The sequence below is a fragment of the Meleagris gallopavo genome, chromosome 1, assembly GCF_905368555.1.
Source record: "Meleagris gallopavo chromosome 1, MGAL_WU_HG_1.1, whole genome shotgun sequence".
Taxonomy (NCBI): domain Eukaryota; kingdom Metazoa; phylum Chordata; class Aves; order Galliformes; family Phasianidae; genus Meleagris; species Meleagris gallopavo.
Window position 1 is genome coordinate 75,912,087 of NC_139404.1, and position 27,109 is coordinate 75,939,195.

At 45.3% G+C, this 27,109-nt stretch overlaps 1 protein-coding gene across 17 annotated transcripts; it reads right to left on the bottom strand.

Moving 5' to 3' along the window:
- Positions 1-1,662: 1,662 nt before the first annotated feature.
- Positions 1,663-24,067, bottom strand: ZNF384 (zinc finger protein 384). Of its 17 annotated transcripts, none has more exons than XM_085235234.1 (12): positions 23,926-24,067; positions 23,526-23,574; positions 22,487-22,646; positions 19,678-19,744; positions 19,284-19,524; positions 18,649-18,979; positions 13,914-13,991; positions 6,585-6,809; positions 5,751-5,933; positions 4,863-4,941; positions 3,851-4,009; positions 1,663-3,685 (listed from the first exon to the last, which is right to left on the bottom strand). In XM_085235234.1, exons 3-12 carry the CDS (start codon positions 22,537-22,539, stop codon positions 3,410-3,412), a joined length of 1,692 nt encoding a protein of 563 aa, XP_085091360.1. In that variant the 5' UTR covers positions 22,540-22,646; positions 23,526-23,574; positions 23,926-24,067; the 3' UTR covers positions 1,663-3,409. The 17 variants fall into 17 exon arrangements, with proteins under 17 accessions (XP_085091360.1, XP_085091330.1, XP_085091386.1 ...); XM_085235204.1 differs by having other exon boundaries at positions 13,914-13,994; XM_085235260.1 differs by having other exon boundaries at positions 13,914-13,994; positions 19,678-19,748.
- Between the last annotated feature and the right edge of the window lie 3,042 nt (positions 24,068-27,109).

The window sequence follows — 27,109 nt, forward strand, 5'->3', positions numbered from 1 at the left end:
TGGCAGTAGCATGAAAATAGCAACTTCTCTTCAGTACTGTAGTATCAAAGAAAGAAATTAGACAACATCTACTGGGGACATATATTTTTAAGTCAGTAAAGAAACAGTCCTAGAAGAGTTGACTAACAAGCTCTCTAGCCTAGCAATTCCAATTTTAATTAAATATGGGATATTAGAGAAATACTGTAAGACATTCATGACAGTATTCTCAAAATGCAAATGAAAGGATTCAGCATCAAAATCAGTCTGAGGCAAAATAATGGAAAAACTGTTGAGATGAAGAATGAACGAGTGAAGAACGAATCCTACAATCCAAAGATTTATGAAATACAGAGTTGGGGGGGGGGGAGGGGAATGAAACCCTGGTTTCATTCGTTGATGACATCATTATACGTTTGGTTTAACAAAGGGGACTGCATAGGTGCAACATACTTAAATTTTCATAAGGCATTGACCTAGCACCATAAGTCAAAGAGATTTACTGTACATAATCACATACTAAGAGGATTAAGAAATGCCTTCTAGCCTGCAAGTCTCAAAAAGAAGCTAATAAAAAGTTGCACTGAATGATGCTTTTCAAGTTAGTGTAGGTCAGATGGATCTGAAAGTTAAAAAGTAACAACTGATACAGTTTGTGGGTGATAAAACTGGCAAAGTGGCTTGTGACCTGGACCACTATAAGCCAGGTCAAACAAAACGGACTTTGAGACAGTCTCACATTAAACAAGCAGGAAATAAGAACTTGGACTATCTCTATAGAAAGGGGAAAAGATTACCATAGGAAGCCGAGATTTCTGATGATTTAGGAATTGCACCAGATAAGCAGCTAACATGAGCTCCTGTATAATGCTGGAGAAAAGAGAAAATGCAATCCTCTGCAGACTTAAGGCAAAGGGAAGGGCAACCTTGTCCATGGCACTGGAGATTGAACACTTAATTCAGAAATGAATGTTTTTACAGGATTCAGAAAAAATTGACAAGATGTGAAAATAAAAGATAAGAATAATTCACAGGTAGGAGGAAATCCCTTATAGTGGAAGACTGAAGGAGTTCCCTCTATTTAGCTTGTAAAAAGTAGATTGAGAGATGTTAGTGTTTAAATACCAGGTCAGAGGAGGAAGCTCTAAGGTTCTCTAAATCAGTGGGGTGGATCTGAACTGGAAGCCAAAGGCAACCAAATCCAAGAGAAACCAGACTTAGATATTTAAAGAGCAAGAACACAAAGCCCTTGCAGCAGGTTACCAATGGAAGGGATTTGCTGTGTCCCTGTGCCTCAAAATCAAGCTAATACATTTTGTGAACATGCACTTAAAATACACCTTAGCTATTGAGGCTCAGTGCAGAATAAATAGCTTGAGATGTCGCCTGTAAAATGTAGGAGTCAGGTAGTCTCTTTTAGCCTAATCTGTGAACCTACAAAAAACTTCAGCCACTTGCAGCCAAGCCTGCTGACTAAACATAGAGAAGCAACTCTCTGTCACAGACTACACAGGTGCAGAACTCCAACTTTCACTGCGCAAACCACAAGGCTGCCTGAAGACAGGGATGCATTACTCACGGTGCTCGGTGCTTGCAGCAGCAAGATGCTTGTGCTGCAGTCTGGTGCATGGGGAAGGAACACACGGCACAGGGGCAGGGTGCTTGCAGTAGCACCTCTGAGGAGCCTTTTACACCAGTTTATTTCTACACAAGGTGATTTTAAAAAAAAAAAAAAAAAGCTCCTTCTGTTTGTTCATACAGAAATCTGAAACTATAGGCTCTGAGTGGGTATTTTAAATCCCAACACATGCTTTTTTCCCTTGCCTTTTCATTTGAGTCAGCCTCCACGACCCAAAGAAACTAAGAAGTGATACACAAGACCATAGTCATGTGGACCAAAAAAAAAAAAAAAAAAAATTAAAACAAACAAATAAACAAACCAAAAGGGAAGGAGAAGAGAAGACAAAGAGGGAAAAACAAACGAAGATTGAAAATAAAAATTTGCCAGGATAATGCGTTTTATAAACACAGAGATAGAAACAGTTACAGCAAGGACAGAGCGGGCCAGGGGTGGGGAATAGATATTTATATATATATATATGTATATATATATAAATTCACGGGGCCTTCAGTTTATTCTTGTTGGCTCCCCGTTCTCTTTAGATTGGTCTCTCTGTGGGGATCTTCATCCCTTTCTCTCCACTGTCCACCTTTTGGGGATTCTCTCCCATGATCAGGGTCCAGAAGAGGCCACCACTGCCATGTGAGTCCAGCCCGTCTTGGCAAGAGGAGCCTGAGAGAGCACTCTGGTGGGAGCTGAGCAGAGAAGCTAGCCTTTCCCTATCACCCGCCGGCTCCTTGAAAGACTGGTCTACTCCTCCTCCTCCTTCCCTTTAGGAAACGGGGCAGGACAAGGGGGTGTGAGTCAGAACTGCTGTTGTTCCACCTTGCGAGAAAGGGAGTAGAGAGAAGGGCAATGATTATTTTGGCAGTCTCTCACCCTCCCCTCCATTGCTTTTTGGTTTGTTGTTGATGCCTGCAGGCTTTTCTGAGGAGGTGGGGGAAGCAGGAGGGAGAGGAGAAGTACAAGCTGCTAGGACATCATCCACAACGGGCAGGAAGAGCAACGAGCAGGAACCCACATTCCTATGGGGCCTTGGCCATTACACTGCTCAAATAGCTGGGAGAGGCAGCAGCCAGTTCCAACAGACTCCTCTCTATTGCTCTCCACTAGGGGAGAAGAAAGAGTGCAATACTCCATAGCCCCCAGGCAGTGCAGGCACCTGTCCAGCCCAGAGAACATGCCTCACCTCTCCCCCACACTGGTCTCACTTTCCACTGGGAAGGTTTCTCCCATCCAGTCCTGGGGGCAGGACAATTGACCCCTCCTCCCTTTCACAAGCAGGAGGAACAGGAATGGATATTTCCCTCTTAGACACTCAAGGAAATCCTCAAAAAAAAAAAACAAAAAAAAGAAACCATCCAGTTGTGAACCCTGCCACATTCTTCTGTGGCCCACTGAAAGCGTGTCCAAGCCCCTGTACATACTAGGACTCCATTCCATTCACCACGCATGTCTCAACACCTCCCCACCCCTTCATACGCATCCTACAGTGAGAGAAGGCAAAACAGAGGCCTTTCTTTGGGTTTTAAAGGAGGGGCTCTTGCATGAGGAAGTGATCCCAGCACAGGAAAGGAGCTCTTGCACAAGGAAGCATCCTCCTACCAGGCAGGTTGTTGCACAGAAGGAGCACCCCCTTGATAAAGGCTGTTATTCAAGGGGCTGCCATGAACAGGGTTACACGGCCAGAAGAGGCTGTTGCAGGAGGAGAGGCCGGAGACTGTTGCACGAGGAGGGCCACCACACAAGCGGTGCCCCTGGGCGCAGGCTATGCACAAGAGGCTTTCAGCTCCCTGGCTTGAGGTCTCTCTAGGAGCTGGAGAGGTGCTCCACTTGGATGGCGCTGGTGCTGACAGTGAGGCAGATGTCCTTATGATGCTCTGAAGTCTTGTAAGGAGTCAGGTCAAAGGAGCACTGAGGGGGAGGATTGGGTTGATTAGTGTCTCCAGAAGGGCCCCCCGCTGCCCCACCTCCCTGTGGCTGGAAGTGCTGCTGCTGCTGAGAGGCCTGGGCTTGGGCCTGAACCACCTGCTGCTGTGGATCAGGGATGTTGTGTTTCCGCATGTGCTTCATCAGGTACGTCTCCTGCAATGGGAAGAACTGCATGACAGATGGGGATGACTCACAAAAAAAAAAAAAAAAAAAAAAGGAGCAGGGAGGGATACAACAGCTCATGGCGCTGCTTCCACAGAACCTGCTCCCCGGGGAAGTGTTCCCACTTCCGTTACCTCTCAAGGAGCCAACACTCACCGAGGTGTAGGCCCGGCTGCAGATGGAGCAGGTATAGACCTTGGCATGTTTCACTGTGTGTGTAGCCAGGTGTACCTCCAGTGAGGCAGCATCTGTGTATGCACGGTGGCAGTTGTGGCACTTGAAAGGTTTGTCTTTGTTGTGCTGCCGTCTGTGGGACTGGGGGATGGCAGCAGGGCAGAGGAAAGAGAAAGTAAGTGCAGAGAAAGAGGTGAATATTAATACTGGAGATGGCTTTACCTCTAACACTCCCTTCCAGCCAGGCTCTGAGTCCCCCAGGACCCAGTATGCTGAGCTAGGTACACCCGGCTCCTAGCACAGAACACGGTACTTTCCACTCCAGCCCACTGCATCTTCCCCACAGATTCCTTATTTTCTCAGCCCTTCTACCCATTTGGAGAGCAGTCTCCTAACTCTCCACAGCATCCATCTTCTCAGTCTCAATGCAACTCTTTCAGTCTTTTCCTGCCCTTCTTCTCTCCTGCCTCTCTTCACACTGACTCCCCATATCTACCAACTGTCAAAGCAAGATCTTCCTTAACTGATCAGAGGCATTTTGCCATTTGCATTTTTCACCCTTCCCTTCCTCCTCAATACTACAACAGGACATATTACCTTTGCTTCCCTAAATCTCTATTCTTACACTAACTCTACTGTAAAACAAACAACAATAAAAAAAACAGATACTGAGATTTAATTCCACTCATAATATTTAGAAAATGTATTGCCCGCCCCAGCTATGTTAGAAAACTGCAGAACAGATGGGAAGAATGTTACTAAGGTGTGACCACATTCAAGTCAAGTTCATCATTTTACAGGATGCAACTGTTTTTGTGACTTATTTGGATCACTAGTGCCACAAAAGCCATGGATCTCTTCCCTATCCAGCACTTCAATAGTATTTCTATACTCTTTCACTTTCCTCCCAGCTGCCCCAATTTCTCCACCTCCTCCTCCTTGACAGCTGTATTTGCCACCCACGCTGTTGAACAGGACATGCCCAGCCTCTTACCTGCAAGTTGGAAAGCTGCGTGAAAGCCTTTTCACAACCAGGGTGAGCGCATTTGTAGGGTCGGTCCCCAGTGTGGATACTGTCAAGGAGGAAGAGCACAAACGGGAAGCAGTGAATAGACAGGCAAGGCGGACTGCCAGGGCCTGATGCTGTGATCAAATCTCACAGCCACTCAGGAGAGCAAGGGTAGGGATGATGCTGCCTCCTGTTGCTGTTCTATCTGGACAAAGAGAGCTCTGCCCAGCTCCTGTGTCCAGCTAGAAGTTAGAAAATGCATGCAGTCAAGCAGAGTTCAGAATGTGTCTAGGACTGAGGAGTAAGACTTTATGAATGGGTGGCCAGCTTGGCACATGGGCCACCTAAGAATGGGTGGTTAGGAGTCTGGGGGCCAAGGCTCCCTGCCTCAAGCTCAGGAGAACCAAGAGGAATCCATTCTCCTGCTTCCACGGTATCAAGAAAGTAGCTCTGCTCCTTCTCAGGATACACACTCCAAAAGTTCACCCCTTATGTTATCAGGGAAACGTGTTCATGCCCCTGTCCCCCTGCAATGCCAGGACAAGCTTCCACACACTCAGTCCAACCCCCGAAGAACCGGGCTGGGATCCCCTATGGCCAATGCCTCTCACTCTATTGCTCTCTCTCTGTACCCCCCGCGGTGCCAGACCAAGGATCCCCAGGGATAGCACATGCCCGCTTCTGCCCTGCCGTGGTCAGCGTCTCCTGCGCAGTCTCCATTCCGTCCACTCTGCTGGGCCACCTCCTCCTGTGTGTGCAGCCGGTCGCATCCCCCGCCCGCCCCCCGCATGCTTGGCGCGCGTGTGCTCCACAGGTGCATGCCGGCAGCGCGGGGGGGCCAGGGCCAGGCCCCCAGCCTCCTCTGGCCCTTACCGTGTGTGCTGCTGCAGGTGGGAGAGCTGGCGGAAGGCCTTCTGGCAGTAGCGGCAGGTGTAGGGCTTGGCCCCCGAGTGGATGCGGAGGTGCTGGGCCAGGTAGGATGTGTTGGCGAAGCTCTTGGAGCAGTGAGGACACTTGTGCGGCTTGACAATCGCCGTGTGGAGCTTGGAGTGGATCCTGCCGAAGAGGAGGAGGAGCAGCAGCAGTTGGACACGACCGCCATCTGGCTAGTGGTGACGGAATGAGGGCACAAAGGGGGTGGGACAGCACCACTATCTGCTACACAGAGGAACTCCAATATGGCATGAGCTGACTCAGCCTCAAACCGTGCTCCCCTTGGATTCAAGAGCCCGTGGTCTGTCCGCACCGGGGGAGGATCCAGAGAGAGAAACTATAGAGTTTGGACTGAGGGGCACTGGCAGAGCCGTGTGTGGAAAGCCTATGGCTGAAATAACAGGGGGCTGCAAGCCTGGATTGAGTTGTTTGGCAGAACTATGCTGGGGTGACAGGGAACAGATCTTCTATGTGTACTTTACTCTAGTGCTGGGAAAACCAGCCCTACCTTTTGTCAGATGACGTTGTTCCATTGCACACACCCCTCAGAGTAAGTAACATTAACCTCTGCACACACCCAGCCCCTCATAGCAAGCAACAGGTCTTAACGTGTCAGATACCACGACTGCTGGTTGACTGTGTCTGAGATGTGACCAGCCCACGGAAACCAGCAAGGTCTCCCCAAGTAGTCACCCACTGAGGGTGCCCACTCACAGCATGCTGGGATGACAGCAACATGCAGTGCTGAAGGCCCCCAGCCTCTCTGGCCCTTACCGTGTGTGCTGCTGCAGGTGGGAGAGCTGGCGGAAGGCCTTCTGGCAGTAGCTGCACGTGTAGGGCTTGGCCCCTGAGTGGATGCGAATGTGCTGGGCCAGGTAGGAGCTGTTGGCGAAGCTCTTGGAGCAGTGAGGACACTTGTGTGGCTTTGTCTCCGTATGGGACTTGGAGTGGATCTGCATCTCCGACTTGGAGTAGAAGGTCAGCGAACACATCCGGCACCTGGGACCGGGGTGAGGGGAAGAGAGAGTGTCATATGGGGGCAAGCCCCAATATCTATCAACTCTAACTGGAAGGGCTGATCCACACTGAGTGAATAAGGGATATTTTCTTACTATGAGGTTCTGGGGAGGTTTCACCTGGGACATTGTGCTCAGCTGCAAGTGCTCCAGTCCCAGAGGAACAAACTTAAGCTAGGAACTGGCAGAAGAGACCAAACTGTACTTTGCAGCCATACAAGTGAAGGTCTTGGGAGAATCAAAGAGATTAATTTATTGCGCTTACAAGGAAGACAGGGCAGCACTTTGGAAATTTTTCTACAGCAATCTGAAGGGGACAGGAACAACAACTCCCAGACAAAAAACATTTTGTTCATCTATTATTTATTTCAGCCAAAAAAAGTTGGAAAACCTGAAAATCCCAGGTTAACGTTCATCCTCATTATAAAAGTTAATTCCATGTACTGCAAAGTCTGCAGCAGCAGTTATGACAAAACCATTTAATTCTGCTCCCATTTTTGGAGAAGACACGTTTATGAAGACAATGCTGGAAGTAACAACAGTGCTGCCTTCCTAGTGAGTCTCAAAAGATGTTCTGCATATCAAATCAGATATTTCACTGGTCTAATTGGCTTTCACTGTTTCTATCTCAGTGATGTTTTGAAATGTTTTGTCTGGGAGTTTGGACCCATCTGTTCCCACAATGATCAGAAGCATGTTTGATAACACAGACTCTTTGAATAGGGAGAAGCAGCGGGCAACTATCTCCAATGGATGCCGATGTTAAAAAACATTCCTCCACTATAATACCAGGTTAAGAGAAGATTGTACTCTTATAAAATTAAAGGTGGTAAAAGAGTTTGTGGTTAATAAAGTGACAGACTAGAGACTACATCCAAGTTACTGGAGGTTTTTATCTTCCCTCAAAAGTGCATGCCAACAAGTGGCAGAGTTAAGGTTTCTCTGAACTAAGTTTTTCCACTTGCAGACTTCTCAATTAAACAAGACAAAATGGAACCTGCACTTGGAACTTCCAGGGTCACACCCGAGGGAAAAATTCCACCTACGAGACCTCTGTTCAACCTGTTATGCTGTGTTAATTATGTTTTTGCGCCTGAGAATTTCCTTAAGTTTTACAAGCATTTAAGAAATTGCTCAGTGACAAAAGTCTCTGAAGTTATTACAAACAACAGAGAGTTTATCCTGCTCCTTCCTACATTCAAGTGTTTCTCCTCCTCCTAGGAGAATACTTCATTACCTTTACTACAATGGCTATTTATGTTGGAGCCAGAAGCCTTTATGAAGCATGTGGTCTAATTAGCACACGTAATGTAGGCAATATTTATCCAGAACCTACCTCAACTTCCACAGGCCCTTCCAAGCCACAGCTTGATTTTGAGCCACTTAAGTGGAAGACATGCCTCCCAGCAAGCACTCTACCACACATCTGCCATAACATTTTTCTTATTTATCACCATTCCTTTAAATTCCTTATCATCTCTAACAGTTGTTTCCACATTTTCTGCCTTCATCTTTCTCTTACCTCCTTCTAACTGCACAACTGAACACAACACACATAAGAATGTGTTTAACTTAAATTCGTCCCTCACACACACACAACCATCCTTTCTAGCATCAACAAATAGAAGCAAATTGTTCATCCCCTAGGTCTATTTGAGATGCAAGGAGCAAGAAAGAACATCAAGATCACCTTTTAGAAAAAAAGCAGGTTTTGGTTTACAAACCCAAGCATCTCTAAACACTTGTCCAGCTTGCTCTAGACTTTATGAAAAATTTAAAGCTAGACTTGAAGACAGCATGGGCACTCCACAATTATCAAGTCATATTTAGAGAATGAGAATTGCATTCCTGAAAGTAGAAGTGCTAAAAAGAACTGTAAAGTGAACACTGAACTGAAAAGTATCTCCAAGCTCCAAGTCCAGTGCCTTGCTAATGCAAGGAATTAAGCCATAACCTCATGCATGACTTTATCGAGCTCCTTTTCAGTGGATGCTTATTGCCAGTACTCTCTGTTGAATTCTGCTCTGCAATATTACTCAAGTGAGGAATCATTCAATTGAGAACAAGCTTCCAGTGCGACACTGTGCTAGTATGGCTAACTGAATCAAAGAGGAACAGCAGGTATCATATTTGTAGATACGAATTGTGCAACTATTCTTGCAACAGCTTATCTAATGCTGAAGACTAAATAGTCAACAATTACTGAAATATCCAGATAAGTTCAGAGAATTTTAGAATCACGGTATGTGGAAGATTCTACTTCACAGTAAAGATTCACTGAGCCCAGTCTATCTAGGCTTGGAGGAAAGGTTAAAAGACAGCGTGGTTAGTATCCATTTAAATCTATGTAGGGAAAAAAATAGAAATTATTATGGGTTTGGTTAATGATCTTTCTTAATAAAGAAAAGTATCATAAGATACAATAGCCGACAGTACATGTTAGAAAAACCCAAGAAGAAACAGGATCATTTCAACCATGAGAATAATACATCTTTGGAACAACATTCAGAGGCTGTATTATGTTCTCAATCACTTGGCTCCTACAATTACTATTGTTAGAATTCAGCTACCTGTCCAAGTGTACTACTTTTCTAGACATTTAGCTCTAGTGTACATACAGTCCTGGGAACTGATATCTTCTCTGCTGTATATGACCATATATTTTAAACATCCCATTCTTTTTTGAAAAAAATTAATGAACTTTACTATGTCTAAGCACTCCCACCCACTAAGTATCTAATGACAATAAAGCCATCTAGTTTATTGTCCGAAACATCTGCGCAGCAATTCCTTTACTTATTTTCTTTGTCAGGTATCTGCCTTCAGGTCAGAAATTCCCTAGAATAAACTTTGATGCAGAGAAACAATGTTCTTCTCCATTTTGATAAAATCTCCCTGGAACCTGCATAAGAATGAAAGATAAATCTCAATGTGAGGAAAAACAGCAAAACCAAGAGATCCCACACCCACATACAAAACAAACAAAAAAAACCCCTCCAAACCTCAGAAGATAAAACAACAACAAAAAAAACCCAACCGCATTTGTCTGCATTTAGCAGCTGTAGAGGTCTCCAAATTGTTTTTAAAACAATATGAAAATATATTTCATATATATGGACTCATTTTCCAATAATCCAACTAGCATCAGCCCAGAGAGGACAAGAATGTTATGTAGCATTTAACAAATTCATTAGCCTTATGAGTTGAAAAGGCCCTGGAATACAGCAAACAGCTGCATTTTAAGAGTTTTGCATTATGCGGTTGCAGGCATTTTCATGGGAACAAATGGTCTATTTAATTAACAGCTTTGCATTTTGCCTCAGACTACATCTAATATTAAAGGGGAGGATGCAGTCAGTCCTCTGGTGGGGAAATATGGATTAAAAAAAAATGTTAAATCCATACGGGTAATGAGGACATCGCATCTGATACTTGCAGTGTTTCAGTATTCTACTTCATTGAAATTCTCCTTGGTGGGAAGAGGAAAAGTAGGGAGTGCTGTTTGCTAAGCATGGATGCAGCGCTACATGAAATAATTCATCTTTTTTGTTAATATGCATTTTTAACCTTTTCTCCCCATTGTGCTTCTGAGCTACTATTACTTCCACTGCATTCTGAAAGCAAGTAACAGAAATGAATGCAGTATTCCCATTGAGAGTGTAACAAAATATCCTACGACTGTTTGTTATGGCTCTGCAAATTTAGCCTCAGAGAATAAACTCTTAATAATGCAGAGGTGCACTTCTCCATATAAATAGTTAGTTTTATACTCATCAGTATACTAGGGAACAGAAGTAACGCCTTACAATGTTTATAATCTTTTCTTTTTATAGGGAATCTACAGAAAGAAAGCGAGATGAAAAGAATATGTGCATGGTAAGACTAACACCCTCAAAAAAATCATGAAATGCCAGTAAAAGTTGGATACATAATTCTAATTCTGCTCCCATATGAAAGTCATCATGATGAGTCACAAACAAAATTATGCTTGTAAGAGCTAGACTACAACTCTGAGGCACACAGTGCCACGTTTTTCTACTTCTCATAGAATGTTTCGCTTCATTCATCAGATGCTGTTATGAGAGAAAATAACATCTGAAATACCATCTCAGAGTAAAATTTGCCTACCATGGATTAACAGCATTTTTCAATCAAGTGATTAATTAACTAGTGTCACAGTTGTGAAAACTGTAAGCTTTTACATGACTTTCAGAATTCAATTTCCTACTGAGATTCATCTTCAAATTTAACTGAGCCCTTGCTCCTTCTGCTAGACTTCAAATACGAGATCACAAGTTAAAAATAATAAGAACTTAAAACAACAGATCAGATCAGAAAGGCCAGAAGTTAAACTAGTTAAGTTTAGGCTTCCTGAGTCAACAGATATTTAGTAAGGAAAGAAATTTACTGCCTTTGCAGTGCAGAGTTAATGAAGTAACTAATGCAATCATAGCATAATAATGGATGCACAGTGCATAAGAAATGCTGATTTAACCTTCAAATTATCCAATATTTTAAAGCTGAATTAAACATTTCCCCACTAATATTTTGTAAGAGGCAAGGGAAAGGAGATAAAATATTTAAGATACAAGGCCAGAAAACTTGTATAAGACCTAAATAAAAGTATATGAATGCCAAATGCAACCTTGTAACAATTGTACTCCTGCGTCCATTTGCCAATTCAGACTATTGACATGCATACTATCAAATCTGCTAATTACACAGAGATCTTCATAGACTTATTTCCACAGACCCTCCATTACTTGGTATCATGGTAAGACTACAGAAAACAAACATGCACCATTGTCCTGGCAAAGCAGTGACTATTTTTAAATGCTCTCATCATATAGCATTTCTCCAGTCCTCAGACTCAGAGGTGATTCCTGCATTCTGTCAATATTTCCAAATGTTCTTAGAAAAAAAAAAAAAATGTCAGACCCAGAATTTTGTAGCATTTCAGCGTGCTTCCCTAATTGCCTGTCTTCCTTTAAATACCTTGTTATTTATGCTTTCAGCAACTGCATTTACCATCTTTTGTCAGAGCCTCACACTGGGAACTCACATGATGTCATTTAATTTCTAGAAGTCTTCTGCACTGCTTTCCAGGACACTGTTTCCCCATTATTCACATTATTTATTCTTTTGATTAAAGATGTTCAACTGCAACCAATAACACACTTCCTAGAATTAATATTCCGAGTTGGAATAGACCTACCAGAAGGATCTTTGAGTCCAGCTCCTGACTCCAATTCTATCCAGGCCTACATTATTGTTTTAAATTGTGCCTGAACATCTAGGTCTCAATCCCTGACTCTGCTGGAGAGGCCAGGCTGTATTAACCAAGAAACTAAGTCTTACATTGGGCTGTACTAAAACCACATTTTGCTTGAACAGCTCAAGTTTAACAGCCACATAAAACTTGGTCTTAAAAAAAAAAACAAAAAAGAAAAAACAAAAAAAAACCACAACTATCTACCAGCAATTGCTTCTACCTGTACATTGTCAAAAGATTTTGTTGACCTCTAAAACCACTGAATGACATCAGGCTTAAGACCTCTATCTATTTCTGAAATCAGTAGCCATTAGAATAAACAACTAGCAAAGCAATAAAATACGATAAGGTATTTCCTAGGATCACGATAATATCCAGTGCTAAATTAAAAAAAAAACAAAAGCCCCATAAGAAACACTAATAAATTTGGAACCAGAAGTAAGGTCATCTGTGTCACCGTAATTTGGCTCTGCAGTTCAGTCACATATTCTGATACAGCTTTATTGACTGCTTCACAGAACTGCGTCCTTATTATGTTGCACAGTAGATACTTAACAAGCAAGTGGTCAGGATTCTTCATCACCACTGTGATGCATACGGCATCAGCCTTGTCAAGCGAGTGCAATTCCAACCTCAGAAGGCAGAATCACTCCTCTGTTGGAGCCACACACAAGTATCAGCATTCCACACTCATCTGTCCCCACAGCATCCATTTCTTTTCCCCTAGCAGTAGGAAGTGACAAAAGACAGGAATGAAAAAAACAACTAGTAAGATATACCCACTAACTCTGAGTGGCTAACCCAGTATCTGCAAACGTTGATTTCCCTTTAAAGGAACCTGACAGTACATACATTTAAATCACAGCCCCTATGAGACTTCTGCACCGTAGCTGTAAGATACTACCCTTCTGCAAAGCTAAAAAGGATGCAACATGTAACAGAGGACTATTCAATGACACTTGAGAAGGGATTACGGTTTTGGGAACACCAGATGTGACCTAACTTGTATTTGCACAACGTGGCCTAAATAGTGTAAGATACACTATTAAAATCATGCCAAACAGCCTACAAGTTCTTCATGTTAGCAGCCAATTGCCTTCCAGAAATCATCCTTCTCAACTCCACAACCCCATGCCGTTTTGATTTTTATACTGTTCCTTTTTCCTAAGTAAATATTCAGGACTCTGACAGGCTATAAAGTACACTATAACTGTAAACACATAAACAAGGATGGTAGAAAAGAGCACTGACTCAATAGGGTCAAATTAAGATGTGACCACGCAGACAGATGCGTGACGTAAGAGATTTGATGTTCTCTCTCTCCAGTTGAAACAGTTACTGACTCCGTCATTCCCTTGCACGCACTGACAAGCAAGTAAAATGCACTAAAATTAAAACTCGTGACTCCAGAACCCTTCCTGTTCTTTTTACTTTGCACTATGATGAACTACAATGAGAACACGTGCACATGCAAACATGTAGTTAAAACACCATAATAGAAGGGAGAGAACTTACCATATCCAGGTTTTCTCCTTATTATATCCCGAGACACATGGTCAGTCTTAATTACCATTTCTAACCTTCAGACACAGTACTCATATACAAAGCAAAGCTTACGGTACAAACAGTGTGTATATAAAGAAGTACATGTGCACCTGTCCTCCTTAGAACTTTGAAAGTATAAGCCAATTTTAACCAAATCCGAAAAAGGGGTAAGAATTTTCAAGTCACAACAAGTGTCAGAAAAATATGCAGCTGGAAAAGATAAGAGACCCTCTTGGAGCCCCCTGCTGATGGAAAGGCTAGTAAGCTCACCCTTGATTAGACATCAGAGAATCCACACAGGAGAGAGCCGCTGGAAACCAGGCTTCATTAGTTCCGCTGCTCACGGAACTACTTGTTAAAAAAAGCAGACAGAAATTCCAACATGTGGCATCACACTGACACCCACATTGGTCAACAGCAATCTTAAGAACCTCTGCACAGACTGCCACCACAGCTAGGACAATAAATGATATTAATAGCAGTTTGTTGTCTTTTGCTAGCATTAGAGGGGGGTGAGGCTCTTTGCCAGAGGAGGTTATATACTAACTAGTGCTGACAGCAGAAACGTGGCAAAATTTAGTAATACTGGATTTAATATTTCTAGGCTTTGGAGGGAATGTGGTCAAATTTTCTGCCCCATACTTCAATCTCTATTTCTCCTTTGCCTGTACCCTTCCATCCTGTTGCAATCCCGTCTCTCCTGCACCAAGATCCAGCCCCAGGCTCTTTTCCCATATGCCCCAGCCTCCTCATCCTCAGTTGCCATGACTCTTCCCTGTTCATTAACATTTATCTCCTCTCCCCCACACTTCTATTTGTCTGTCCACATACCATGCTCTTTTCCCCATCTGTTCTGTTAATTCAAGGTACCTCCTTCATTTTCCAGCTCCTCGTAGATCTGCCTTTCTTCCTGTTTCAGTCTTGACCCTCCCTAGCTTTTTGATAACCTTGCAAATAGGCTCTCCATCACATCCTCTAGTTTGCGAGGCTCTTTCCTCTCTCCTCTTTTCTGAATCCCATCTCTGCCTTATCAAGCTTCCAGACTTCAATCAGCTCCAAGCCCTAGCCATATCTCACTCCTGTCTCCACCACGTTTGAATCAAGCACTGCCTTCTTCCACCTTGCCACTGCACCTGCTAGAGGGGGAGGCTCCTGCCAACTCTGAGCACAAAGATTCCCTTCTGAAGCAGAATGAGGGCTGTGACTGAAGGAAAGGAAAGCGTGGCTCTTCAGCACTAATCTAGGAGACGCTTATCACAGTATAGACAGCACACACATAGTACAGCCTCATATAAACACAGAGAGGTCAGAGCCTATTTAGTTCTTCTGTGGAGACAAACAGTCTGGTCAGGGCCTGGATTCATGCAAACCTCAAATACCAACAAAGATGATACAATAATCTTTGCATATTTCAACTACTAAAGTATACAGCATCTCAGAGCATGCTTAACAGATAATTTTCAAAATTTACAACTTGACCAAATTTTCAGGCAGACATGGCTTATGAAAGCCATTACCATCAGATTTCAAATCTGTTAAAAAACAACAACAAAATCATCACCACATGGGAAAGTCAAACAGCAACACTAAATTCAGTGTAGGGCCAAAAAAAAAGGGCTGAAAAAAAGGACATGCCCACCACCTGTTGTATTCAAGCCACTGGCTCCCCTTACATTCCTAATTTCCACCATCCAGATTTTTCCCATTTTACAGCTTGTCTCTGCTTCTTGCCAAGACTTCTGAGGCTTCTGTACATTTTCTCTCCCTGGACACACTTCACAAGCTTACGTCTCTTAGCTGGTTATTGTCTCCCAAACTGAAACTGCCTTCAGCCCAGTGAAAGTAAGGAAACTTACCAATGAAGGTGGGAAACAGAGAGCTCTATGACTACAGTGTAACAGTCCTTCTAATGCCTACAACTTTTCTACTTGTGTCTTCTGTTCAAAAGCAGAGTCTACAAAACCATCCCAGACAAAAAACTATTGTTTGTCCTAGCCATTATAAAGCCACACTTAAACATTAAGTTTGTTAGTGCTGATAAACAGCTTTCTTCCTCTAGTAAATGCAAGATCAAACTATTCAGAGAACTGTTTGATAGAGAAAACTGATGATCTGAAGCAGAGAGACTGAACCATTTCAACCACCTCGTCTATACATCACACCAGAAGCTTTAAGAAGTGCATTTGAACACACACCAAAACAGTACTGAGAAATACCACTGTCTCCAGGATCTATGCCCTTTCTTTTAAAGTTCTGATTAGAAATCATGTGCTTCACACACTGACAGCATCTTAGCAGAAACATTCTTGATGCTGATCTCTTTTTCTGCAGGAAAAAGAAGTAAATTCTACCATGATGTCAGGAGATATTAGCAACGAGCTGACAATGAATCCAGACAAGTCTGAAATGACATTATTCATGATGGAAAATGCTTCACAGAACTGGTTTAGATGCTTGTCCCCTGCAGGTACAAGCGCTCTTCTAATACCACAAAGCAGAACAAGGACTCTTGCCAGACTAATCCTAAGGCTAGATGTGCAAGATCTGCAAGCAACAGCATCATCAGTAAAAGCCTCACGCCTTTTCTTACAAAGAAAAACCTAGTGCTAAAAGATTGTTGCACTAATGCCACAGCAGACTAATTCACTTCAAGAGATGGCAGCAAAACATCCGCCATTTGCTGGAGCAGGAATCGCTACATTCAATGGGCTGATCTGCAACACTTGATCACCTTCAAAGCCTGCCTGCGGTGCCGCTCCTTCAAGGCCTTGCTCCTTCTTCACTAATACACCAGGAGTCAGGAATTAGGGAAATTAGCCACCTGCTCAGACACCCGTGACAAAAGAGCTCATGGAGATTAAAAAAAAAAAAAAAGTCAGATTGATCAATATAGTACAACTCCTTCCAGGCATCTGACTAGACTGTACTGTCCTTAGCGTATCAGGATAAGAGTCAATGAAATCACACAAATGCCAGCATGTGTACCACAAGCAACTCCTTCAGCCCAGAAGGGAGCAAGTTCAGAAAAACCTCCCACGTAATCCTAAACCAGCTAGAATATGTCTGCGTACTGCAGTAATGGCAACTACCCAAATCATTATAATCTAGAACAGCAAAGGAACCCAGGAGTTCTCAGAAGTTTTAACCTATGGATGTTATGTACAAAGATCTTCCCACAGCTACAAGAGTACTCATTTTCCTTTATTTTTGAACAATTCTTTTTAGTTCCAGACTTGCACATGGAAAGCGTCAGACAAAGAAGAGACCTCTTGGTGGTCTTCAATAAATAATCAATTTGGCTATCTTGCACCTTAATACTGCTCAGAGGAAGTTTGTCTTGGAATGGGAACTGGAAGAAGAGACAGAGGCAGACTAAACGTGAAGATATTCCTGGTTACATGTTCCTACATATAAACCTATTTGTGTGGGGCTTTTTTTTTTCCTGCAAACTCTTTTCCATGATCAGTTACAAGACTATGGGCATTCATAAAGTTTCTGCTGAGTCACTCCACATGGTCATTGGCATTTTTTTCCAAACTTACATGTAAACAAGGAGCTATAATTAAAGCTTTGGTTCAGCTTTAATTCTAACGTTCATTGCCAATTGTGTCCCCTGTAAATACATATCTAACAACCTAATTAGCAACCCAGACTGTAAGCAGCTTGAGTAGTGTGGAATTGTGGCTAGGGCCCAAAATAAATGGTGGACTTAAAAATAGCAAGCTACCTAACACTCCCACCCCTCTTCACCATACGCCGACTGTATTTTCAAAGGGGAAAAACTGGGACATTGGGTAAGGGAACAAAAGGACTGTTCCAAGCTCTAGTTTTGTAGCCATTTAACTGTATTGATTTAAAAATGTAAACATTTTAAAAATGCTGTAATTAAAAATGAAAACAAGAGTCTGGGATGGATTCTGTGGAGGTGCCTTCATATTCTTATGACTTACTTCCAGAAATGTAACTAAACTGGTACCAAAAAAAAAACCCCAAAAAACAAAAGAGGGCCTAGGATGGCAAAAGGGAAACTGAGAAGAATTCACATACACATAGTAGGGAAGTGAGATGAGCTACGAATCACATATTTCTGCTTTCATCTGGCTACTACTTTGACTCACTGACCTTAACCAGCCTTCACACATCACTAAATACCCATACTTGCTCCTGCTTCCCAACCAACACTGACCATCACATTCCCACCCTAGCACTCATCTGCTCTGTCCAGCTGCCACGTTCTCAAAAATGTCGTGCTCCTTATTACCCTATGCTTTAACTACTTTCTCCTAGTTAACCTCTCTCCCTTTCCCAGCACTCACTCATAAAAGTTCCTTAAGCCACATCCCTCCAAGCTCAGAAACCCAACCTCAAGGCTCAGAACGCTCTCCCCTCCTATCGAATAACTTTTGGGCTCAGTGACACCCTTACATCTAATTCAGAACAGAACTTTTTTCCTGTTTTGTTGGGAATGCTGAAACAGTAAGACAGCACATGGGGCAATGCACGCAGGACAGATGCTATCACCACAATTCACTTCCAGCTGTGTTCCTCCAGTACGGAGAATTTATACTGGACAGATTGGAGTCCTCATTCAGGGTCATTCAGGTACACTAGGACTCTCAACCACACCAGAAGTGTTCCGGGTGCACCTGACAGTACTGCACTCTGCAGTGTGCCAGCCACACTACCCAGCTGCAGCATCAAGGCTATGGCTCAGCCTCTGAAAGAGCTAACATTAACTAACCAAGCAATACTAACATGCATATGTTTAGAAAACTTAGGTTGTCCACTACAAAGAAGATGCTTAGTTTGGGGTCAATCTACCAGCTTGCAAACATTCCAAATTATCAAGAAAACTCTACCCTCTCTGCAGCTAAGAGTTTCTCTATTCAGGGACTCTACAAGGAAGAGGCAAAGATCTCTCCCACCCCCACGTAACCCTCCAAAGAGCTGAATATATCCCCAACCCCATGCAATGTAACAATCATGGTTTAACCCTGCTCCCCACCTGTATGTCTTGCCATCCTTGTGCTGGTCCTCATCATCCTCGTTTGACAGCACAAAGGGGTCGCTCATCTCTGGCAGCCCCGATTCCTGCAATCGTTTCTTCTTCCGGCCCCGAGGTGGTTTGGGGGCAACTCCCCCACCCCCGCCCCCCCCCCCACCTTCGGAGAGGGTGGTTGTCCCCTTCTTGGTCAGATCAGGCACCACCTGGAGGGCTGCCTGGGAGCCAGGGGGTAGTGCAGAGACGATCATGGGAGCTGAGATGGGAAAGGTTTGTGCAGAGGAGGCTGTGGTCACCAGTGAGCCTGATGGAGAAGTTATCACGAGACCAGGACCTGAAAACAAAGATGCAGGTCAAGTATTATATTTCTAATGACCTCCTCATCCCACAGCTTTATAGATCTACATTTAAAACGGAGAGGTTAAGCTGGTCTTCTAAAACATTCCCACTCTTCACAGCTAAAAGTCAAACATCAGTACAGAGGATAGATGAATAGACTTCCTAGAGATTCACAGTGAAACAGTGCTTAGGGGCAAGGCAGTCTAACCATCAAAAATGCTCGGGATAAGTCCCAAGAGGATTCTCCAGAATCCTGTGTTACATACATCCTGGCATCCTCCTGTTGCAGAGTTCCCTACCTGCTGTCATGAGCCCAGCAGACTGCACTGGCACCACGGTGATGTTCTGAGTCACAGGGGCTTGGCTGTGTGGTGTCAGCTGCTCCGGCTTGGTGTCAGAGTCCATTGCAATGCCAGTGGGTAGAGCCACTGAGGTGGGCACTGTCAGCAAGGCAGGGTAGTGGGGGGGAGCAAGGCTGCAGCCCTTCTCTGTGGGCAATAGCTGCTCCTTCATCTTGTTAATAAACATGGTGTTGTCAATCTAAACAGGTGGGAAGAACAGCTTTTAGAATACTGGGGTACAGCCTCTTCCAGCAGTTGGCTGAGCAAGAATAGCAACAGAAACATGCATCATTCACGAACTTCTAATGTGAAGCAACATCAGCAAAATGGGTTGAAAGACAAAAGATCTTACCTGTCCCGAAACTGTGGGCACTGCTGGCCAGAAGTACGGAGAGGAGTTGAAATGAGATTCTTCCATCCTAGCTGGGCACAGTGGGGAACAGGAAGGGGGAAGGGAAGAGGAATGGAGGAGAAGGAAGACAGAGACAGACGCACACACACACACAGAAAAGGAATATTAAACCCAAAATGACTCCAATAGGGAACTGTCTCAGTCTAATGCTGTGACAGTTCCTTAATCTCCCCTTTCTCACTTAAGCAGTCGCTCCCCACTTTTGAGCTATCTACCCAAATCCTGTTATTTTCAGGGAAAAAGTTATCTGCTATTCCCACAGACTTAGGCCCATACTTCTTGCCTAATAGTCCTCCATGCAAAATAAAAATAACAATGACTACACCTCACCCAAAATACCTCTAATATTCCCCAACTACCATCCACCCAAGTACATGGCATAAAAGATCAAGTCTGTGCACGTGCAACCTAGCAAATACAGCTGAAAACCGTTTTTCACTGTCACAACCATCCTGACCCCAAAAGCAGTGAAAATTCTGGACCCTGCCTGTCCCTCCACCCCAGCTCACTAAGGATGTGCAGCAAGGGCACATTAGCAGCATGTTGTACAGGAAGAAGGACAGGCAGAGAGAGGGAAACAGACTTGCCCAAGATAACAGACAGCCACAGAAGACCAAGCAGTAAAACTCAAGGCTCCTAACTTCCCGCTGCCCTCTGCTCTGACCACTCCAGCCCCACTCTTATAAGAAAACCAGAAATGTCACTCAATCCTGACAGACAAGATCCACCTCCTTCATCCAGCAAGACCACAGAGCAGGGAAACAACCTGACTACCCTGCTCCTGAGGTATTGAGGTATTCCCAAGAGGTATCGTGTCAGGGCTCTCTGTTGCCTGTTGCAGTCCTGTCTCCAGGACAAGAATCTGTAGGATTCTGCCCCCAGTCTAGTGCCCACTGCTCAATCTCAGCTCTCCATGGACAAGTTAGACACCAGAAGATAGTCCTCTGAGGATAGAGGCTTCATCTCTTTAGGATCACCTAGCTGAAAGAATCTATTTTTCTGTTCTTTCTAAACTAATCCTGTCATTCCTCTGTGTAATATCATTATCAAGAGAAATTTGCAACGCTCTGTAGATGCTATTGAAAAACTAAGAGATTCACAAAACAGTATTTTCTGGAGTAGATGTGCCTGTTCCTGAACAAATACGGCAAAATTGGCAGGTAAAATAAATGCAATAAAAGCTGTGCTCAGTGAACATCACATCTGGCACAGCAAGCTGCTTAGATAAAGCAAACACCACAGGTTTGCAGCTATCTGCAAATTGTATCAGTCCTATTTCTGTTACGATGTGGCAGTAGACTAATTAACGAGTAAATATTGTTTCTGAAGGACCTATCTCAGTCATCAGATAAACTAAGGAACATGCCCCAAGAAGCATGAAACACTTTCCAGAAGTACATTAGGACAGAATAAATACATGTGGAATTGCTGTGTATGAGCCAAAACGCAGAGATAATTTTCCTCTACGTAGAGAAGCAGTATTTAAATGAACCAAATTACCTGTTAATTTTGTTTTTATGAATTGCTCACGCAACAGCAAAGCCAAGTATTCCTGCCTCACTCACTCACTACAAATCAACCAATAAACACACTTAGGGATGATTTATTTACCTTGCATCAGTGGCATGCAGACACACTGCTAGCCGCCTGACTGAATTACTCTGGATTTACACTGCAGCAATTCAATCAAAATCCAATGGGGGACATATCTTTCCTTTGCTTCTTTTTCTGAGAGAAATTAACTATGTATTCTGTCAACAACAAGGCTCCATGTACATAACACCTAACTTAACTACACGACCATTTGCTTCCATAGAAAGAAAAAATACACGTAGAGGATAAGGCCTTCCTTGGCAACTGAGCGCCACCTGAATCAAGAAGGTTTTTTTGGTTGGAATGTAAAGGACTTTCGTTGTTGTTTTAAATAAGTAAGCTCCTATTTGCTCAGCTAAAGAAAAAAAAAAAAAGCCAACCCTAAGCAAACCTGATTACGTAAAAATAAAGTCTCATATAGTAATCACATTTTTTTAAAATAAACTTTGTAATTGTTGAGTCTTGAATCCCTCAGACTCAACTGTAAACTTCAGCAGTAAAATGCAAGGACATCAATTTCAAGAAAAATCTCACATCAACTTTCTTACTTAAGGAGCATAAAGCATGAAAGACACCTCCATCTTCAGACTGTAAAATCCAAATGAGCACAGATGGGTGGCACTCAGTGGCCTCCTGTTTCTATCTAGTTCCTGCCAGACCTTCATGAAGCACCCATCTTTTGTTTGCTTATTTACAGAAACAAAAGAAAACAAAACAAACAAAAAAGCCCACACACCAAGAAAAAAACCAAACAAACAACAAAACAACACAAAAACCAACCGAAGAAGTTCTCATTGATTCTCAGAAGATGACTACGCTGTTTCCACTAAACTCTCTAACAATCCTTCTTCCCATCCAGCAGTGTTTATGCTTGAGCAGATATTGGGACTCAAAGGACTTGGCTTGAAAGACTGAGATGTAATGAAGTTACAAGAATGTGAAGAAAAAGGAGAAACAGTGTAAGAGTCAAAGCTGTCATGCAATCTCACTAGCAAGCCAATCTTCCAAAGGGAGAAAACAAAGATAAGATTCCTCTACCAAACTACCATTCTAATACCCACAGATGTCCCTCCCCTATCCCACTTTTAGGCTAAAGGACATTTTGAAAACATGCACCCCTATTCATAGCCCCCACTTTAACACCACTCACACTTACTTTACCAGAACTCTGCACGCAACCCTTCCAATTGCTCTATAACTATCCCACATGGGCTGGAGCTTCAACCCTGTACCACAGCACGTTCCCACTGCAGTGCCTTCATCATCCCAGCTTCCACAAACGGGCCAGAGATGGGACCTTCTTCCTATTCACCAGTCTAGTATCAGACAGATGTCAATGTACCCTCCTGATATAAACCAAAAACACCTTCTGTGTACAAGCCACAAATGTACATGCACCAAATAAACAACTGAGTGAACCAGAGAACTCACAAGGGACAAGGAAACTGAAGTTTTATATCTTAGAGAACTTCACAAAATTGCATACTTAATGGGCTGGGCTTATACTTCTTTGCAGGTCATCACTTTAATCACAAACACACAGATAAAAAGCACGTGCAAGTAAACGGTGAGGCAGAGGCTGTGTTTCTGGAAGGTACAATCAAGGTTGGATATGCAGATATTTAGAGATTGACTTTAATGTAGTTTCCTTTATTCTCCAGATACTCAGCATTTATTTATACGTAGCGTAGAGCCTTCTTCTGACAAAACAATTATTTAAATTGTCATTCTCTGTCTGCCCAATACCTTTGGCCAGTAAGAGTGAGCTTTTGGGCTCAACCACTGCAAAATACTATAGATGCTGAAGGCCACACAGGATATGGGACCAAATGCCAAAGTGCTTCTCCTAAGCTCCTCAGTACCAACAAATTCAAGCACTGCTACGCCTTTAGAACAAGCACATGCAGATGTACATCAAGAACACCCCAAAGAGAACGGGCAAACCCTGAATCCCAGGCCCCCAGCCCACACACCACAGCTACAGCAACACTGGTGCCGTACCGGACACAGGGGCAGCCATCACCCCGGCCGACGAGACCCGGGCAAAAGCCTCTGCCTGGCGAGGAATCGCCCGGCACCCCACCAGCCCCATCCCCTCTCCCACTCCTGACCCCGAGGCCCCGTCCCGCGGTCCTCCCTCCTCCCCCCGGCTCTGCGCGCCCTCAAGCCCCGGGCGCTCTGCAGGCGCTGCTTACCCCTCTCACTCTCCCTCCTCTTGCATCGCTCCTCCTTCCAGGGCCGTCTCTGCAAACAAACCGCCAGGGTTACGGGGCTGCTCGGAGGCCCCCATGACGCGGGCCGCCCCTCGCTTGCAGCCCCCCGGGGACGGGCCATGGGCGGCGCGGGGCTCCCCGCGGGCACCGGCCGGGATCGGAGAGGCCCGCACCCACCTCCCCCCGCAGGGCCCCGCCACCGGGACGGACAGACGGACGAGCGAGCGGACAGACAGGCGGCCCGCCACCGTTTCCGCTTCCGGAGCGCCTCGACGCCGGAAGTGCCGCTTCCCCGGGCCCCCCCGGCCCCGCACCCGCCGCATTACCGAGCACCACCCCCCAGCGGCGACCCCAACCCCGACTCCGGCGGCGGCCTCCTCACCGGAAAGAGGAGCGGCGAGGCGCTTCCGGATCAAGAGGCGGAGCGCGACTCAGCTCTTCCGGGGCGCCGAGCGGAGCGGAACGGCGTCATCGACGGCTTCTCTTGAAAAAGAGGCGGAGCGGCGGCAGCCGCCGGCCCGGGTCGGCTTCCCGGCGGCGGGAGTGCGGTGGGCGGGCGGCTGGGCCGGAAGCGGGGGGCAGAGGTGGGCGCGCGCCTACCGGAAGCACGGGTGCTGGCGAGCGGAGAACCCGGGTTGCGGGGAGGGCGGAAGTAGCTGTGGCGGCGCGCGGCGCTCCCCAGCCCGGCGTTGAGACCGTTTCCGGCCCAGGAGGCCTCCCCGACGTGACGTGCGCCGTGCGGGAGCGCGGCCCTCGTGAATATTCATAAGAAATATGAATATTCATGAACGGTCCCGCCCCTCCGCCGGGCTCCCGTCCACGCGCCCTCACCTACTTTCGTCCGGGCCAGCCGTCGGTGGCCGGCGCCGGGCGTCTCTTCTGCGCGGCTCGGGGCAGCCCGCCGCCCCCCGCCCCGGGCCATGTCGGCCGACCTGTCGCGCTGGGCCGGGCGCCAGAGCCTGCGCTTCGCCGGTGACCGGGTCAGAAGGCCGCCTGTCGCCGTGTGGGCCGTGCCCCGCAGTTGCGCCGGCTCTGGCACGGCTCCGGGCTCGTGGCGCTGGCACGCAGCCCGCCTTGCAGCAGGGCTGTTTTCTGCCAGCTTTGCGAATCGGAGCGCCTTAGCCACATCAGTGCTGTAGCGGACAGAAGGGCAAGGCCAGGCTTAAAGGAGGCAGAGTAACCCCCTTTCTGCAGTTGTACGCAGCATAACCGCACCTATACGCTTTTTTTTTTCTTCGTTATTATTCATAACTTGACGCTGGGGGATGGCAGCTCACAGTTTGATGATGTGGTTTCTCAGATTAGGCCCAGATAGGTTGCTCTTGTTGCTGTGCAGCGTGCTTGGCTGCACACAAGGCAGTAGCACATCCTTCAAGCCTTGGTGATGGCACGGGATGAGGCATGAGGCTGTTCCTGGAGAATGCAGTGCACCTTGAATTGGAGAAGTTCCACATAATCATGAAACCAAGCTGGCTATTGCAGCCCTACCCTGTCCTAGACTCTTGTAATTCAGGTGTTGAGAGACTTTTGGATATAATCTGCTTCATTCCACCATGTGCAGCAGGACTAACTTTGGCACTGGAGGTACCTTCCGGGTTATATTAGGTTCCCTTCTCACTTATGTTACTACTCGCCAGGCATTTGGCTGAGCTGTTTCAGTACTCTGACTTAAGAAAAAACTTTTTTTTTTTTTTTTTTAATTGTTATATGAGATTTGTGCCAGCTTGGCCTGCTGAAACAGCTCTTCAGAGCCAGCATGAGTAAGAGGGTGGGACCAGGGAGCACACAGCTGTAGCAGCCAGCGTTTAGGTTGGCTAGGGTGATCATGAAACCACAATATCCAGAGCGTTGGGCAAAAGGAAATCTGGTGGCCAAGAGTAGTGCCTGCCTTGCCCAAAAAGGTGCTGGGACAATGGTTATCCCAGGCAATGCAAAACTTCCTCCTGTGAGGAGCCAGGATTAGCTCTGTTCTTAGCAGCAGTCACATGAAGGCAATTGTTGATTTATTTAAATAAAAGGAGTTGGCAGACTAATCAGTTTGGAAATTAATTTCCTTGTTAATTTGGGGGTTTTGACTTGCTCATGAATATTCACAGACGCTCATCTCTTTTATTTTTTTTCCTCTATGTAATTTACTTTTGTGATTGTCAGATCACCTCTGAAGGTGACATTTCTCATTCTGCAACGCAGCAAATTAATACTATCTTATGTCTCAGAAGAGGAACTTTGGCCTGACGCTGGTGTCTCTCGTGTCTTTCCTTTGCCCCAAAACCCCTTGTAGCCTCTCTGCTCTCCTCCTTCCCTTCTTATGCTGCCTAGAAAGAAATTAACCTGAGGGTCTTGGAGAAAAGGCTGGCCTTGCATGGGTAGCTGGGAGAGCTAGATGTCCTGCACGAGGCGAGGTAAAGCCATAATTGCCATGAGGAGTGGGACAAGGTGGTTAATTTTCCCTTACTATGCATGGAGTTTCTGGCTTCCCACCCCCAGCACTGCTAAGCACCTTTCAGCAGCACATGAAGCAGCGTGACTAACATCTGTCACAGGCACTTGATTTCTTTATCTCCTTAGCAGACAAAGTAAAAGAAACAGAGGTGTGTTTCTCTGGAAAGCACACCTGACCTCTTCACCTTCCTTCCCAGCTATTGGATGCCCCCCCTGTACTTATCCTGCCTGTCCTTGTTCCTTCTGTGCGCCACAAAAAACCATCCTGGCCTCTGTCTCATGCTTCTCCCTGATGAGGTGTGCTCATGTCCCAGGTGCTTGTCCTCAGAGCTGCTGGTGTTTTGTAACGTCTACCAGGTGGGCTAGCCTGAGGATGGTGCTGGTTGAAAACCCAGATGGAATTGGTGCAAGCAGCTCTGAAAGTGTGGTGGAGCCCCCAAGAGACTGCATTGAGACAGATTTGATGCAGCCTTCACCTATGTAATGTCCTGTCCTTTGGAGGGCCAGGTGCTATGCAAGGGTAGATGGCAGTACCACACCAACTGCAGGTTCACTTGGCATGAGGCCAGGCTGGTGAGTGGGAGCAGGGCAACTAAGAGGAGCTTAGTTATGGCAGTTATGGGGCAGGACAACAAACAAGCAGAGATGTACAAGAAACTGCGGAAAGTAGGCAAGACCCAGAAGGGAGTGGCAGGTGTAGGCTAGGGGGCCTCAGTCCTGGGAGAGGGCACACAGCAGAGCTGAGCACCTCTTTCCTCTGAGGGACCAGCTCATAGAATCAGAAAATAGCTTGGGTTGGAAAGGACCCCAAGGGTCATCAAGTTCCAAAACCCCCTGCCACAGGCAGGGCCACCAACCTCCGAATCTGGTACTAGACCAGCCTGCCCAGGGCCCCATTCAACCTGGTCTTGAACCCTACGAGGGATAGAAAATCCACAGCCTTTCTGGGCAGCCTGTTCCAGCAACTCATCGCTCTCTCTGTGAAGAACTTCCCCCTGACATCCAATCAAAAAAACCTTCTCTCCATGAGCTCATGACAAACTCGGAAAAGAAACTATGTGGAGAAAGGCACCTGATACAAAAGCTGCCACAGCAGTTGCTCTCTCACAACCTTTGTAACAAGC